Source organism: Apteryx rowi, unplaced genomic scaffold, assembly GCF_003343035.1.
Source record: "Apteryx rowi isolate R43461 unplaced genomic scaffold, aptRow1 scaffold_511, whole genome shotgun sequence".
NCBI lineage: Eukaryota > Metazoa > Chordata > Aves > Apterygiformes > Apterygidae > Apteryx > Apteryx rowi.
This window is the reverse complement of record NW_020450774.1, coordinates 497640-514744: the sequence shown is the minus strand read 5'-3', so window position 1 is coordinate 514744 and position 17105 is coordinate 497640. Positions and strand designations below refer to the sequence as shown.

Here is a 17105-nt window from a genome sequence, read left to right as displayed (position 1 = left end):
GCGGCTCCGCTCGCAGCCCGGCCGGGCCCCCGCGCCGCCGAGCGTGGGGAGACTCTGCAGAGCCGCCGGGAGGCCCCGGGGCTGCCGCACCCGCAACCGGACCCGCAACCAGACCCGCACCTGCACCCGGGGGCTGCAACATCCCCGCAGCCCCGGAGCGGTGCCCAAACGGGTGCCCGGATCCAGTCCCGGAGCGGTGCCCGGGCGGGTGCCTGGATCCAGCCCCAGAGCAGTGCCCAAATGGGTTCCTGGATCCAGTCCCGGATGGGTGCCCGGATCCAGCCCCAAGGGGACTACAGCCTCCCCACAGCCCCGGAGTGGTGCCCAGATGGGTGCCCAGATCCAGGCCCAGAGCGGTGCCCGGGTGGGTGCCCGGATCCAGCCCCGAAGCTGTGCTCAGACCCAGCCCCAGAGCAATGCCCGGGCAGGTGCCCGGATCCAGCCGCAGGGGGTGACCTGCTGCCACATCCCCTGAGCCAGGCAGGACATCGGTGCGTCAGGGTGAGGACGTCCCTCCCTGGGAACCGAGGGGCAGCTTTGCCCCATCACCAGGAGGGAGTCACGCACGGAGGCACCTTCCTTGGAGCCACACAAAGGCTCCGTGCCGCGGTCCCGGAGACCCCTCGGAGCCCCGAGTCGCGCTGTTTGGCACCTCAAAAGCCGTCGCTGCAGGGCAGCAGGAGCGAGGCGCTGAGGGCTGCAGGCGGCGAGGCGGCCGCATGCCGAGCACCCTGCGAGACCTGTGTGCCCAGGCCAGGGCAGAAAAATAAACGGGAATGCGAGGTCTGGGCTGCAGGATGCCAAAGGGAGAGGGGGCGGCTTGGCCCAGTCCTCCCCGACGTGGATGCGGATGCAGATGCGGACGCAGCCGCAGCCCAGCGAAGCTGCACTTGCTGCAGGCACCACGCCGAGCCCGAGGTATTAATTCCTCCCAGATCCAGACCGGGATGCTTCAAACGAGCCCAAAGCCCGCGGGAGAGCGGCTGCAAGGCCCCCGCGATGCCGCTGCGCCCTCGGCTCCGGGCACAGCTCCAAGGCCCGGCCGGATGCGGCCTGGTCCCGCAGCCCCTGGGGGCGAGGGGCCGCGACGAGCCGGTGCCGGTGCCGGTGCCGGTGCTTTGCCTTGCAGCCCCATCTCCCGGCAGCGCGACGCCAGGCAGGAGCCACCGCGCCGCCGCACCAAGCAGGGAATGCCAGGCCGGGGGGGTCCCCAGCACCCCGTCCCCAAAACCTGCGGTGCTGGGGGGGGGAGTATAGACCCGACCCCCCCCCTTCGGGGGCTTGACGCCCCGTGGGGCTGCAGGCAGGAGAGCAGGGGAGGCCCCAAAGGCAGCAGGGTCCCCGGGACGGGGGTCCGGGCAGGCCTGGGCACCCAAAAAGCTGGGATGGGGACGGAGCAGAGACGATAGAGCCCGGAGCGAGGGCGGCAGGGGGAGGAAGGCGAAGTCCCCCCGAAGGGGATAACGCTGACGGCTGCTGCCCCGGCAGCTGCCCCCGAGCCCAGGCAGGAAAACCTCCCTCTGCATTCGGGGCAGGATTCGCCTCAGCAGCCTGCAACCCCCCCAAAACGCCGGCACCAGGGAGCCCCGGCCCCCGGCAGCCCCCGGCAGCCGCACGGAGCAAACCCGGCGCTTCCCCGCTGCAGGCGGGCGCAGCTCCCAGCAGAGCTGCCCCGAGCGGCAGCCGAACGGGCGAGGAATTGCGCGTCTAAACCGAGAGCGTCGCGGTGCCGAGTGCCCCCTCGGCCGCCGGAGCGACCCGCAGGGCGGCGGCGTGAGCAGCGCGCGGGTTCGCGGCAGCGGCCGGGTCGCTACAGGCCGCTCGGGTCATTTCAGAGAAAAACCTTTAATCCGCCGGGGGAACCGACCTTGCTGGCGGGAAAACGCGCAAAGTGCAGGACGACCTGCCCGGCGCTGCCACGTGCAGCAGCTCCCCAGCGGCATCCCCAAGGGCGGCGCCGGCGTTTCGGGTTGCACCAAGCCGGGCAGAGGAGGCCAGGAGCCGGAGCCGGGGCGCAGGGCCAGCCGGGAAATCGGAGGGAGCGGAGGAAAGGGGAAGCAGCCCGGAGGGACCGGCCAAGGGGCTGCAGCTCTCCCGTCCCCCTCGGTCCCCACCGGCGCCAAGCCCCCCGCGTGGGCGGCCGGGGCTCGCGGCTCGGCACTGCGCTGCGGGAGAGGCACCGGACCGGGGCACTGCGCCGGCCTGGCAGCTCTTTCCTCAAAACGGCTCCGGCTCATTAGGAAGGGGGAAACCGTTGTCACCTCCGAGTGCTTCAGCACGGGGAAGGCACAAGCGCAAGGAGAAACCGCACAGCACACCTTCCCTGGAAGCGCACGCTGCCCTTAAGCCCCACTTAGGCCACACTTAACTGCATTCGTAATACTTGCAGCTGCTCCGAGGTAAAGGCAGAACCGCCTGCTTTTATTAAATATTTTTGCAGGAACGAAGTCGTCACCTCCCTGCAGAACCAGGGACTCCTGGGTGTTTGCAGCCACGCGCTCGAGGCTCCGGTTTACCCCTACGCCGCGAGGCTCGGCGTGCACGTGTACGGTTACCACCAGAGCGCGGTCCCGGCAGCCTCGGACACGTCCTTTCACTTAGATGGTTAWTTTTCAAGGGCAGGACAACGGTGCTAAAGCTTTTCTATATAAAAAAAGAGAAAAGTAGTAGCTATACCAGGATTCAAGCAGTTTCTTCGGAGTGCAGATGGGCTCGCGCTCTGAATGCTCTAGCGCTATGTCCAAGCGGCCGCAGCAGCTGCAGGGGACGCGCTGCCACTGCCCGCGGCGCAAAGCTCTTCCCTCGGCCCAAGGCACGCACCAGCCCTGCGCCAACGCGCTCGCCCGCCTGCCTCCTCCGCGCTGCCGCCGCTCCCTTCGCTGCCGCCGCCGCCCTGGGCGAGTTAGGTGCTGCAGCAAGGGAGSATCGGAGCCAAGTACTCACCTGTCGGTCCCCAGCGCCCTGCGCCCAGGCCCGCTCCTGCACGGCGTGGGCCAAGCGAGACCTGAGGCGTATTTAACAGGGCCCAGGAAGGAACAAATGCAAGTTTATAAAAGCTTTTATTTGCTCTTGGTACGACCAAGAATGGGACAGTGATCTTTTATACAATTTGATACAGTAAGTGGTACAAAAGAATGTGTTTTAAATAAAAAGCCAGAGTGGAGTAGCAAAAATATTAAAAGGTTAAGTAAAAAATCGTAGGCATGGGAATTAATCCTAGACCTTATAAATTGATGCCGTTTTTCCGCAATCCAAGTCCGATCATCCGAAGTGCAGCTTTTACCTCTGTCAGGCACTGGAGCCCTCGTCACTTTAACCTTCCCGATMCTGACCGCGGCGCCGAGAGCTCGCTCTACGCGAGCGAAGGCTACGTTTGAGCACTAAACATAAAACGGTTAACACACCTGTGCAATAGATTCGACCTCAGCTTTCAGTTCATCATTACCAATTTAATCGAGTTACACTTTTTGCCGTGACAAAAGGTAGCGCCGGTGTTCCTCCGACGGCCGCTTACATTACGCGCGCGCCTCCCCCCGGCACGGGCTACGCGGGCGCCGCCGGGCTAAGCGGCAGCGAGAGGGACTCGAGCGCTGCCGCCTCCAGCCGCCTCCACTGCACGAGGGAGGCACRGGGAAAGCTCCTCTCGGATCGCTTCCTATGCAGGCCTTAGGCTTTATTCCACGCACAGGACTGGGGAGGGGGGGGTGTCGTCCAAACACGGGTTTCACAAGCAGTTAGTTCGCTAGCGAGCGGTAAATTTAGATACCAGCAGAAATGAAGTTACCGCAAATTCCTCCAACGCGATTATGACTTTTTAGCAYGGGCATTTTACTCTTGGCGCTCGCTCCTCCTCCTCAGCTGGGCCTTGCGCTCCACAAATAAAAGAAAGCCAAGCCACATAGTTAAAATTCATGTTTTTATATGAACAGAAGTAGACCATCTAGAAATATTTCAGTTTATTAACTTGTTAAGTAGAATATGAAACTGAACGTGTAGCTAGTAGTACCAGAGAGTGGACTGTTCTCTAACTGCTCGGTTCCAACGAACACAGCTTCTACAAAGGATCCCAACAGATTTACACAGAAGGGGCCGAGCCCCGTTACGCAAATAAAAAGCTCACGCTTAAAACAAAGATTATACAAAAAAAAATTGATGTATATTTCTCCATTTTCCCTTTTCGATAATGTTAAAAAGTGCAGATTTGACAAAAAGGTAGCCACATCCTATTTACAGTGCTGATCAATAGGCTTAGCACGGGAGAAACAAAACCGTGTCGATCTTATCAACTCGCGTCCCAGCGTCCTGCTCACCCCAACAGCCACTCAACTGGGAAGGGTTAACAAATACAGAGACAAAATGCCAAAATACAGAGGAAAAGGGAGACACATCGGTAAAGTTACTACACTGAAAGCAGGTCAAAACTAGAGTTTCAATGTTAAAACACTGTCATCTCGTTAAAGTTAAATCAGCATTATTTACTACTTTAATCATTTACTGGAGAAAAGTCCAAAAACCAAGCGGACAAGAGTCAGGCACAAGCTTGTCCGACTTTAAAGCGGAACGGGAGGCTTTTGGCGGGGGGGGGGAGAAGGGGAGGTGTCTATTTAAAACGTYTGTGTGTCCTTGGCTGGAGAAGGTCTCCTACATGGTATTTTAAATGCAAGGCAAGTGAAAGCACAAATGCTGCTGCAGACTGAACATCCAGTTCAACAGGAGCAGTCCAAAGAGTCAGACTGGCAGTCATCAACCCCCTTTTCTTTTCTTTTTTTCTTTCGGAAATGAAGGAAGCCATTCAATTGCTGGAAGGCAGGTGCCTCGCGAGGACGCCGGCGGCGGCGGCGCAGCCAGCGTGCCMTTATCTACGGGCCAAGCGAGAAGGCAAACTGGAAAAGCAAGTTAATACCGCAGGGCYGCGGGAGCCCTGCATGGATCACCTGCTCCGTGCCCACACTCCCTCCCGGAGTGAGCGCAAGGCTGACTGAAGTACGAGCAACTCGCAGAGCTCTTAACACTGGGAAATGGAAAGTTCTCAGGGAGGCAATAAATTAAACTGCCAACTTTTTTGTTTTGTTTTTTTTTTTTTAAATCTAGTTTTACTTGGCCTTTTGCTAGGCTACCGAACGACTGGTTGGAGAGGCTAACAGTAAGAGAGAGCTTTAAGTTCGTGTCAACTGCTGTCAGTTTGGGAACTGCATGTTATACTCATACACATAAAGTAGACAACCACATCACCCTCCATAGAAAACTAGTGCATGCAAATAACTCTTCCATATCATAAAACCCAATGGCTATGCAGGAGGAGAGAGAAGATATACTAGTGACTGACATTGGCTAGAGGGAAATTAGTAGGTATCTTCAACATTTCATCTTGAAAGCTAAATCAGTGCTTTGTATTAAATTTTTGGCAAACATACCACGTTGCCATCCTTTTAATTAACACATCACACCATGAAAAAAAGCAAATAAAAGGCAGCATGCAGGCAAAAGGAAAGAGTTGCAAGTGAGAAAAAAAAAATGGCAGCAGGAACAGTTCTGAATGGCTAGATCACCAAAAAGGAGACRTAGCAGATTAAATGTAATATTTTTTGCACCACCCTTTGTCCTCGATGCATTACACCAACAATTACAGAAAGCAATCACAAAAGTTCAGTATTCTGAAATGGTCAAGTGTGGATGGTATGTCTCCTGCACATGCTTCCACCAGAAGGGGCAGGGGGGGAAAAAGAAGTGAAAAACAAAAGTTCCTTTCCACATAAGGCACAGGACAAAATAAACCCCATTCACATACTCAAGGCGAAAATGAGTGTTTTCCTGGCTCTTTTGCTGATGCATCTAGAGAATATGGTGACTCAAGCACATTATCCATGACAGAAAATTCCACTGTTGTACAAAATAAATTGTTAATTCTAACTTTTATTCTTATACAATTTGCAGAATAGAGTTGAATATGATTGCTATATGTTTTAATGTCAGGAAGAACGGGACTATAATACAACCAAAACGTAGTGGTAAGTTGAGCAGGAACATTAAAAAATGAAGTCACGGACATGATTTTCCTATACATGTTGTTGATAAAATTATAGTACGCAAGCTGTCCTAAACAGAAAGACAAAGGCAGACAGCAGCTTGTTAAGATGAGGAACAGAACATTGGTTTAAGGTTAAAAATGGGCAGAGTGGTTTGTTTTGCAGCGAGAAAAAAGGGGCGGTGGATGGCGATTGGTGATATAGGAGAACGTTCAGCAACACTTGCTCTTCCAGCCTGTCACCCCACCTCCACTGCTGATATCTACATTTTCACTGTTGGGCTCTTTTACAGGGGTCTGCAATGAAACAAGCAAAAAAAAAAGTTAGATAAATCTTGAGACGTTCTGCAACAGAGTAAGTATTCAGTGCTGAAGAGGTAGAGGCTTACAAAAAGACTTATATCACCAAACAGTATCATGCATAAACTGTGGACAAACACTTCCATAAAAACGTAGGGAATTCTCCTCCCCCTGTCAGCAGAAGTGTGCAAAACCAATCTGCGGGTTTTTTTGTTTTGTTTTAAATCAACAACTGGAAATCTGGAACAAACTTTTGACCTTGGCCAACCCCAAAGTAAACTAAAACTATTTCTAGATCCTGCTTTTAGAACTGACACTTGGACTTTGGTGGAGTAAATCATAGTGTATAACTAGCACAAGATGTAGTTAAATTATGTGAACTAATGACCTTAAAAAGCCACAGAGTAATTTATGGACAAAGAAGGGCTGTTCAAAAGCGTCTTCCTTCCAGTTACTCAGGACACCAGTTTGAGGCAGTGCACAAACAGGCTTGTCTGCGTCATGGGATATAAACTTGGTTAGACCAAAGCAAAAATTAAAGTCAAGTGGTTTTGATCAGATGATAACATCTATTTTCAGCTGTTTAGATACTAATATAAACATTCATGAGAAAACTGCAGTTTAGCATCTATATTCCTTTTCTTATTCCCCTTTATCACAGCCCCGCAGAAGTTAAGTCCCCCTCTTCTTCATGTAAGCAGAGAGGCCCAAAGCAAAAATTTAAAGGCCCAAAGGGTTGACTAAGAGTTGCTAGTCCAGCCTTCTATTTACCACTGGCCAACAATTTTCATCTAATTTCTCACATAAAGCCTGCAAGAACTGATTAAGCAACAAGTCAAAATTACAACTGCAAACAAGAAGCTGTTGAGCAGATATGTATTTAAAAGGGTCGTGAAAAGATTCGGCCTTGACCTCGCACTAAACTTTTCATCAATTAACTCAGACAAAATGTTGTCGATAGCGTTCATGCAGCAGAGGAGCGGAAGACAGTAATGAAGGTAAAGTCTCTGAGCTAACTGAAATCAGCCCCGAGAGCTGTCTGCATACCCACATCGGCCCAATCTCACAGCAAAACAGCGGGAGCTATCAGAAGCCAAGACATTTGCTACGTATGAAAGATTTCAAGGGTAGCCTGCCCCCCCCACCTTGTACTCTCAGTTATAGTGGTGTCTTGCAGCCCTGGGTCTAGGAAGATTTGCGTGTGCAACTCAGTAAAGATGCCATCTTTACGGTAGGCCATACTTTACAGGATGGAGAACTAACCACAGGAAGAACTGATTATCCTCGTTCTTCTCACAGTTACAAAGTAAGCTTCCAATGAAAGCATCCAACAAAATACTGAGGCTGAAAGAACTAACCACTAAAAACAGGGTAAGAAGTGACAGATCTAGTCCATCTGTTTCATCTGTCAACCATATCCAAACCACTCTTGACAGATACTGAGAGCTTTTGAAGAGCACTGAATTGATGGAGATGGTTGAAAGCGTAACTAATAAACCAGCAAGCACCAAGTTAGAGCAGCAGAAGAGGGGAAAAGGCAGAGGATTCCTTTATTTAAGAAAAAGATCATGACAGGATTCAATAACTATACAATGGAATGAGGCACACCAGAAATAAAGGTCACATTTTAAAACAGTAAGTTTTAAAGTGTAACCTACAGAACAGTCTATGGAGGCACCTACAGATTCTCCATCACTGCAAATTTTAAAACTGTGACCAAGTATTTTACTAAGGGACACTTTATAGTCACAAGAGAAATTCAAGGAAGCCCTGTGGCCCTCCTCACACACCGACTGACTGACAACAGGAAAGCAGACACCAGTGAGCATGGGCTCCGTGACTCTGGTCTCCTCAGGATTTGACTTCAGGCAGCCCGGACAGAAGTCATAAACATTCGAGTTCCCTGTCCACGCAGCAGAAAAGAAAGGTGGCAGGAGGGAAAGGAGAACTCCCTTCCAGATCAGTTCAAATGTTTGAACTCTACAACAGACATCTACAACACAATTACGAGTTTAAGACAGAACAGCTACTAGTTTAGATTCCTTGGCTCTTTGATGCATGTTACTCCCTCTAGGTAGTACCTCTATAATAAGGAAGCATCAAACAAGTATTAGAAGCTTTAACTGTACAATATTCCTCCTACAAGGACTTGTTGATCTTAGGGTAGCAAAATAAGAAGCTGCAACAATTCAGGGAAATTTCAAAAGCAAAAGCAGCCGAAGTTTTAGGATATTTTTTCAAATGATCAGAGAAACAAAACCTGTAAGCACTTACCTTTCGAAGAATGTCTTCTGCTAATGTGAGGAATGCCTTCTCAATGTTTATATTTGCTTTTGCACTAGTTTCGAAAAACCTAATACCATGCTCCCTAGCAATCTAAATGAAAAAAAAGAAAGCAGAAGGTTAGCATTACTGTAGAGTTACTAAATTGGTGCTGCTATAACTTTGGAACTCGCAAAGTTTATGAGCATATAATATTCTTTTAGTGCAGCAGACAGGAGACAAAGTCAGGCAAACTGTCACAAAGAAGATTCAGAACTTAATCAATAAAGGACAGCAATAAAAGTGTGTTAAATTACAAGTCAATGCCTGGACATAAGAAGATAGATAGCATACAAACCTGTGACATGACAAGGAACTTAATAAAAGGATGGCTGCAAAATTTTAGTTACCAAAGAAAGCAGAAACTGCAGCTGAACTCATTCCACTTGTGGCAGTTGTTCACAGTGCAACTGCTGAGAAAACATTCCCTGGACTTACAAGCCATGAGCAAATCCAGCTATTTTGTTTGTTCTCTGGCATATCCCATTGTGGCATCTAAACAACCTGGAGACGACRGGAAGTTCTGGCACTGATTTGCTTACTCTGATAAGCAAGTTTTTGTCCAACACTCACCTGTTCTCCTTTTGCTTTAGGGACAACTCTTTTATCTTCCATGTCACACTTGTTTCCTAACAGCATCCTCTCCACATCTTCATTGGCATGCTAAAATAAGATCAAGAGACAGGTTTACACACACACCTCCTCCAACAAACAGTAAATACTTACTTTACCTTTGTATTTCCAAGCTGTTTGAAGTCCAGTCTAGTGTTTACAGGTCTAGTTGACCTGCACTTTCCCGAGTCCTAACAAAGACTGCCAGAAAGCGTTCTTTAGACAGTACCCTTAGACTAAAGGGCTCATATCCTGTCAGCGGAATGAGACAACAGCTACAGCTTTGACACAGCTCCACCTCCACCCCAACGCTAGTTATTTTTCCCCTTCCATTTTATTCTTGTAGTCTTAGTAGGAAGTCTTCCTTTAAGACAAGGACATTAATCTATCAAATATTGGTTAAGTCGTATTCAATGACCTGGGAAAAGAATCAGCTTCCTGCCTCACACTTAGCAGTGCCAGGTTTCATATGCTCTAGACAAACACATTTATAAAAAAGATGCTATGCAGGCCGAAACATTATGGGACAACAACAACAACAACAACAACAACAACTAAGTTGCCAACAACCAAGCTTCAGGTGCTGAAATGGCTATGGTTGACAGTATTTTTAATTTCTTGGTGTTTAAGGGTTACTTTGCATAGTGTTACTGTAGACAAGCAAGTCTCTTAAAGAACTGCAACTATGCTTTCAATCACCCCAAACCCAAATAATCGTTAGTAAAAAGTCCTCTTGCCTATATTTTATTTTCAGAGGAGTTTCTGGGTTAAATAACAAAGGGAAATTAGAGATCTAGCATCATGCTGTTCCTCTGATGCTGAAAACAGAGCAAGACTGTGTGTCAGCTTTGTGTCTTAGATCTTTCTGCAAAGTACCTCACAGAAAGGCTGGCGGCACACTCATGCAGTGAAATGGGACGCAGACTATATACCAAGCACGCACAAACAGGATATCACAACGGGAAAATTGAAGCGAGGCCAGGCTAATGCTCAAAGTTCAAGTAAAAGTAGGACCACGTATACAGGGAATCCGCTTTGTAAGGCGGAACACAGTGCCAACGCTTTCTCAAGGAATACTGAATGAGCAAAAATATCCAGGCAGTTCAATAACTGAAATACTGCCAATGTCCATTACAGTAAGGAAACAATATGCCAAAGATATCCATGAGACCAGCAGAAAAGTTCCAGCAGTCACAGCACAAAGCATCACTTAAGTGGATAACTGAAGTATTTTAAAATCTGACATGAGAAGCTTCTTGGAAAGTCTAATCTGTGCCTTCACTCCAACAGCCTTAATACTACTTTATGGTAGAAGCGTTAACAGAACTAAAGAGGCAAAAGATCCACGTATCCAGTATTCCTGTTTACAGTACTATCCCACTTCACATTCCTCAGGAGAAAGAAGTGTGACCAGAATCACCCCCATTTTTTTCCTTCAGGTCACAAGGAGGAAGGGGACCCAGAGAGCAAAAGTAGATTAAAATTATCTTGTGCGCTGAAAACACTGACTTTTCACGCACACAGAGCTGTTTACACAGCAACAGACATCTTTCAAATGCAGCCAGCCCAAACGCATAATACGAGCACTTGAACAACCTACCGAATGCCTACTAGCCAGGAGGAAAAGTCCATGACATGGTATGCCTTCGCAGAATTTGGGACCTTTAAGTAATTATTTAACAACAATGAAGTTACAATATTCTTAAACATCTTTACCTTTCCTCTTTACTTCTAAATCAGGGCTTACGTATCCTACAGAAGAGCCTCCTTGCAGAAAATTGCAATTTAGAACATCGGCTTTATTAAAAATTCTGAGATGATATCCTTTAAAATATTAACTCCTTGTAAAACCAAAGCACTTAGCTGCTGCTTTTGCAACTACCATTCTCAATAATCCTGTACACATGAGTAGATAACACTTGTCATTGATTTTAGTGAGAAGCCTGAAGATGAGCTGCAATCTCAGTAGAAAGACTTCACCTGTTACTTCTGCACATGCACTTCATTAGCGAGCTTATTCCATAATAAAAACACTTCCTAAGGTGTCAAACATCACCTGTTGAACTCCAGAAATGCCTTCACAGCACACCTGAAATCAGCCACAGGGATTTCTGCTACACAGATTTGAAAGACTGAGGTCAGCAAATGCATCTGCTATCTCAGACAGAATGGTATGAAGGACGTTCATTACTTACCATCCTGGATATTGCTAAGTTTCTTAAACAAAGCAACTGCAGAATCTACGGGCCTTGGTTTCAAGTTCAGATTCAGCAAACTGCAGAGTCTTTGCTGCCTTACAATTTTGTCTCTCACTTCTCTACCTATCTATATCTATACCTTTCCATAAACAGTATATATTATTCCATTTCTTCTACAAGGAAATTAAAGGCCTAATATCACATTTTTGTTCTGTAAGAATTTTTCACCAGCCTCAATGCTTCAACCAGCAAAGCTTGGCAGCACCTATCTCCTGATGCTCAGTTCCACAAGCTCTTCTCCATGTTTTCTAGGATGAAAAGAAAACTGGAAAACCCACACATTTATTCCATCTGCAGATAGCACAATACAGGTGAAAGCTCACAGCTGGGCTGCTCACACCTCAGGATTCCCCAGGAACAGGCTCTTGAGGACCCAGTCTCTTTTGGTTTCCACACTGGTTTCCTCTGCTCCATTTGACCTCACTTGAAATTTTACCAACCTCTTTCTTTTGGTATTCTTCTAATAAAGGCAAAAATCAGCCATCCAGATTTGAATAAGTTGCTAACATTTGACAAAAGCAGTCTGCAATACTATCTGCAACAGTCAGCTATAATAAATCTGCAAATATAGCCTAACATCAATTTTGAGGGAATGGAGAGAACCACATTTAATTATCTTTGAGGATTTACACAGCCTAACAAAATAGGTTAGTACTAGAGGGGATCTATTCTCATAGCTACTCCACAAGTTCCATCTTAGCATGATTTCTTTGTGCGCCACTTTGTCCTGGCAGCTCTTCTTGAGAACTTCAATTCCCAGTCATCAAAATCACGTATCCCTTTCCTCCAAGTATTCTCCAGCACAGAAATTAGTTTTGTTCACATTTGAATTTGAACTCTGGCATTTCACTGCAGTGACATCAGCAGCCACAGTGCAGCGTTGTGACCCTTCACGCCACTGCTGAAGGCAGAGTTGAGGGAGGGAAGCAACACACAAGTCAGTCTGAGAGCAGCATCCAAATCCCCGTATTAAATCATCCATAGCACCTCCTGCCTGGGTCRAAACAGAAGCTGCACTCCCAAAACTGAGTTCTGTGGGACTCATCGCATGTTCTATGGGTCACAACAAACAGCTCAAAGTCTAGGATCTCAAAGACACTACTCACCTCATCTATGTTTCTGAGCCACTTGCTGATGTTTTCAAAGCTCTTGGCGTTGGTGATGTCGTATACTAGCATGATTCCCATGGCACCTCTGTAATAAGAGGTGGTGATGGTGTGAAATCGTTCCTGCCCTGCTGTGTCCCTGCGAAGAACAGACGAGAGCACACATGAGAGGTGAGCACTGCAGCAAGCGGCAAGGTAGATCTGCTAGACAGGAGGGCACGGCGGGTACCTGTTCCCTCACTCCATCACCTAGGACGTGCAATTCTTTCGACGAACGGCAGGATGCACTGTGTGCATCAGCAGGAGCTCCAAGGCAGGCCCATCCCCTCCCAGACACAGTTAAACATTCAGAGAACAGAAAAGGCAAGTTTCAGTAACCCGGGCTCGTAATAAGGATACAGAAAGTTAAGGCTTGGAATTTTTCTCTTTCGATTTTACTTTAAAGGGGATTTTTTTAAAAACACATTTCAGAGTCAACTATGTCAAAGGCAAAAGATACTGGACTGCTTAACTCAGTTTATATAACTTAGGAGGTAGAAGATGAACAGATCTGTTGAACAGCAAAGTGGTTAGTTATAGTATTAAATAATGCTGGTATCAAGTTATGATAGAAATTTGCTAATTATAAACTTTTTTTTTTTAAACTGAAAGCCATCACAATTAAGTTGTCAACTTGAAAATTGTGCCCAAAAGATGATGTTTTTATTCTGAAGTTTCATATCTTAAAGTGTTCCAAAGACTTTTTAGTATCAGTGAGACCTGGTACCTGACAGAATATAACCAGGAGAAAGAAATGCTCTAATAATATTTCAACACAACTGTGAGCTTCAGCATTGGGAATGTGTCCGAGTAACCCTAGAAATGTTCTGTCGTCCAAAACATTCTCATTTTACAGAGCAGTTCTTCCAAAACAAACACACAACTGCAAGTCACTTCAGGACTCCAACTACAGTCTGCAGGTTAAACGTAATAACCACTGACCAGCTTGACTGGACACGGCACACACCTAGCAGATCCAGGACCAAAGTTTCCATACAGAGTTCCTAAAACGTTCTAGGTTGTCTAGCAGTGCTGCTCTAGCAGTCAGAAAAGACTGGAACCGCAGCCAGTGATGACTTGACCCAACGAACCGATCCAGCAAAAGCGCAGGGAACGAGAAGCTCCCTTTCCATCTCTGCAGCTGCTGAGCAGCCAGGAAGACAGTGGCTCAACATTTTCTGGGACTCAGATATTATATATTTACGAGAGAAAAAAACTGTTTTCAGATCAGGTCTATAAAGCTTTAAACTTATCTTAGAAGTTTATATTCCTGAAATTTTAGGTCAAAAGAAGGGTATAAAAATAAATCTAAGATATATACTATAACTTTAATATTATGTTATCAATTTCTATAAGGAAGATGATGAACACTGATTATGAAAGGTTAATGAAGGCGTATTTCTCTTCTAGTCCTGAGACCTTTGATGGGATGCATCACATTTGGTAAAAAAAAACAAAAAAACAAAAACTTGCATGCCATTCAGTTGAGTATTTAGAGTGAACTGCACAGACATGCCTTTCAGAGGGCATAAACCCGACAGATTACTTATTTACTGACAGTTTTCAATGATGCTATTCTCACAAGCTAGAAACAAAGGTACCTCCAAATTTAAACGGATTCAAGTTGTGATTAAACATTCCCTAACTGACTTTAGAAAGATTTCAGTCCAGATTTCCACAATTTGAGGCTTTTTTGAGAAACACACTACAGGTATTTGAGACTCTTTTAGAAACACCTGTTTAGCCTCTAATAGAAAACAGCTAAGCATACGTGCAGCGTTCCCCACCTGGCCCACAGGCACCAATTTCCTCATTCAGAAACCAATAGCCTCAGCAAAGATCACAGACTGACGGTAAACTAGTTCAATCCATTGCCCTTTCAACTGTACCTAGGGGCTAGCAAACGCCTCGTCCGAATACAGAAACCACAAGGCAATTCAGACTGGTGACAATTCAGCTCTCGCCCCCACCAAGCCACCTACCGTCAAGCTAAGAAACACCGACTGTAGTTGCTACTTCAGGCTGATTAAGCGCACAGCAGAGTTCTGGCCATATATCAGTTTGTTATACGGCAAATAGGGAATAAATCAAAAGCCCTTAAACCCCATGGCGTCAGGGAGGAAAAGTTCCCGAGAGGCAGAGGAAACGCTCTGCAAAGCTGCTGCTTAAAGAATCCCATCAGCTCCGTTTGGCTCGGACCCCAGATCACTGCTCAGCACACGAGAGCAGCCTGTTTGCGTCCCCCCCCCCCCCGCCCTTTCCGCATCATCAAGTGGCTTTTCTCATATTCAAGCCATCGATTATACCTACTGAACTGTACAACTTTGCATTTGTCTCTAATGAATTTCCCAGAGCTCTTTTCAAGGGTATTTCTCCAATCAGTCAAAAAAAGTCCAAACTATAATCCAGTCCTCTATATTATCAGTACTTTGCAACTTCATCTTTTCCTGCTTATCTTCAATATAATAACCATACTATTCCTTCATCCAAATCATTAAAGAAAACATTGCCTATCACGAAACTTGGGAAAGACTCCTTCAAAACATCTCAGCAAAACTCCTACTTGCACATAGTTTAATTCCTCCCCCACAAGTTTTGTAGCTGCTTGATAGTTCTTCCACCTAATTCATTTTTCCCCTAACTTGCTTATATGACGCAGGACAGTGTCAGAAATGCCTTACTGTACTAAATATATATATGTTACTCATTTCTTGTCCTCTCCTAGGTGCCTTCAACTGCCTTGCTTAGTTAACTCCTCCAGTAATTTTTCTGGGAATTGAAACTAAGCAAGTGGATGAAAAGAAGGCTGGGGAGGGAAAAAGCAAGTAACTATTTGCCCTTTCCCCATCTTAATGGATCTCTCCATTCATTATTCAAAGATAACTCTTAATGGATCTGATATCAGGGAACTGATTGAAGCAAACAACACRGGGGAAATGAGTTATGTTTTCGAACTGTCCAAGACTGATGAATCCACCTTGTGTAAATGGCATCAGAGGACCTGAGACCACGTCTTGCTTATCGCTCTAAGTTTCCATTCTTTTGTTCAAACCTCTAAGACATAAGAATCCACTCGAAAGCTATGGGTGCCTCTTAAATGCTTGCTGTAGCTGAGCATCCGTGGAAGCTAGGGAACACCTACACCCGGGGTCTAGAGCGCTCCCTTGCCAGCCCGACCACAGCGGTCAGAAGTTCTCCACACTAAAATAAATGCAGGCAAGGACTAGCAGGGTAGCCAAGGAAAATGAGCCTCTGCTGCACAAGAGGAAACTAAGAACTGGACTTGTTTAGCTGCAAAATGAAGGCAAAGAAGGTTGTCTTGTGTAAATAGTGAGAGGACGGAAAGGAAAAGCACAAGAAAAGCGAAAAATCTATTATTCACTTGCCAATATTCAAATATGCCTACGCTATATGATATTAAAAGCCTAACCAAAAGAGAAGGGAATTTCTGGGACAGCTTTCCAACTGACCTAGCAGAGACCAAAAAAACCTTACAGTGTAGCATGATTTGTATATGAAAGGTTTACATGGTTGCAACAAGAGAGAATACCCGATGATTTATGAAGGTCCTTCCAGTCCACACAGCATGAAATAAAGGTCTTCAGTGTATTAAATCAAGTAATTCCCAGAAAAATAATCCTAAGGTTTTCAATAACGTCCCACGGTATCTTCAATTACTTTTTTAAAAAACTACACTGCAGAATACTGCATTGAACGACTGAGCCTGCACTGCTAATACCAGGTATGCTGCAGAAGCTTTAGCCACCGGGTGGAAGACCTTCCTGCACAGAGGAACATCTGTAAGACACTTCATGACTGGCAAATTTCAGCTTTTCTGAAGAAATATTCGTCCAGAAAAAAGTTATATAGAAATCTATCCATGCCAAATTGTCTCAAAAGCAGTCAACGGCAAAAGAGTTAACTTTTAGACATTCTTGGGGTAATACAAAAATTAGTAAGATTGATCATATCTAATTAGTGGAGCTGTTGGCAGCTTTAGGCGGACATCACCATACTTGTTGCATGCCAGCTCTTGCATACATTAGGAAATCCATACATGTGTAACTATCTCCATTAGCTACACTGATGCAAATTTTTTACTTAGACTCAGCTTGGGTGATTATTTTTGTAATTACTAAGCATGGAACATAAGTTGCTTTAGAAAAGATCATATTCTGAAGCTTAATGCAGAATAAAACAGAAAATTTTGCAGGAAGTTTTCTAGCCAGGTAAATGTGTTCCCAGCTATGATGCACTGACAGAAAAAGTTTTACTTTATGTTCTTCTACACAAATTTAAGAATTGCATATTTAAAAAAAAATAAAGTTATTTCTAGAATTTGGAGTCAGTCAACAAGACTTTAGGAAAACACACTGACATTCAAGTTTTACGTAAAGACATGAGGATCAGAGTGGTAGTTAGGCAGGAAAAAAAAGAAAAAAT

The 17105-nt window shown here is 46.2% G+C and overlaps 2 protein-coding genes across 2 annotated transcripts in view; both read right to left on the bottom strand.

Annotated features, from left to right (window-relative positions):
* The window catches only part of GAREM2 (GRB2 associated regulator of MAPK1 subtype 2), a 12225-nt gene extending 12083 nt beyond the window's left edge, over window positions 1-142 (bottom strand). Inside the window, exon 1 of the mRNA XM_026080224.1 lies at window positions 121-142. Within this exon, the coding sequence (XP_025936009.1) occupies window positions 121-142 (22 nt within the window). The remainder of the gene's footprint in view (window positions 1-120) is intronic.
* A 3760-nt stretch (window positions 143-3902) lies between these two features.
* The window catches only part of RAB10 (RAB10, member RAS oncogene family), a 34881-nt gene continuing 21678 nt past the window's right edge, over window positions 3903-17105 (bottom strand). The window contains exons 3-6 of the mRNA XM_026080191.1: window positions 12624-12762; window positions 9221-9310; window positions 8600-8701; window positions 3903-6322 (exon numbers count right to left, since the gene is read on the bottom strand). Of these exons, the coding sequence (XP_025935976.1) occupies window positions 6239-6322; window positions 8600-8701; window positions 9221-9310; window positions 12624-12762 (415 nt within the window). The 3' untranslated portion in view covers window positions 3903-6238. The remainder of the gene's footprint in view (window positions 6323-8599; window positions 8702-9220; window positions 9311-12623; window positions 12763-17105) is intronic.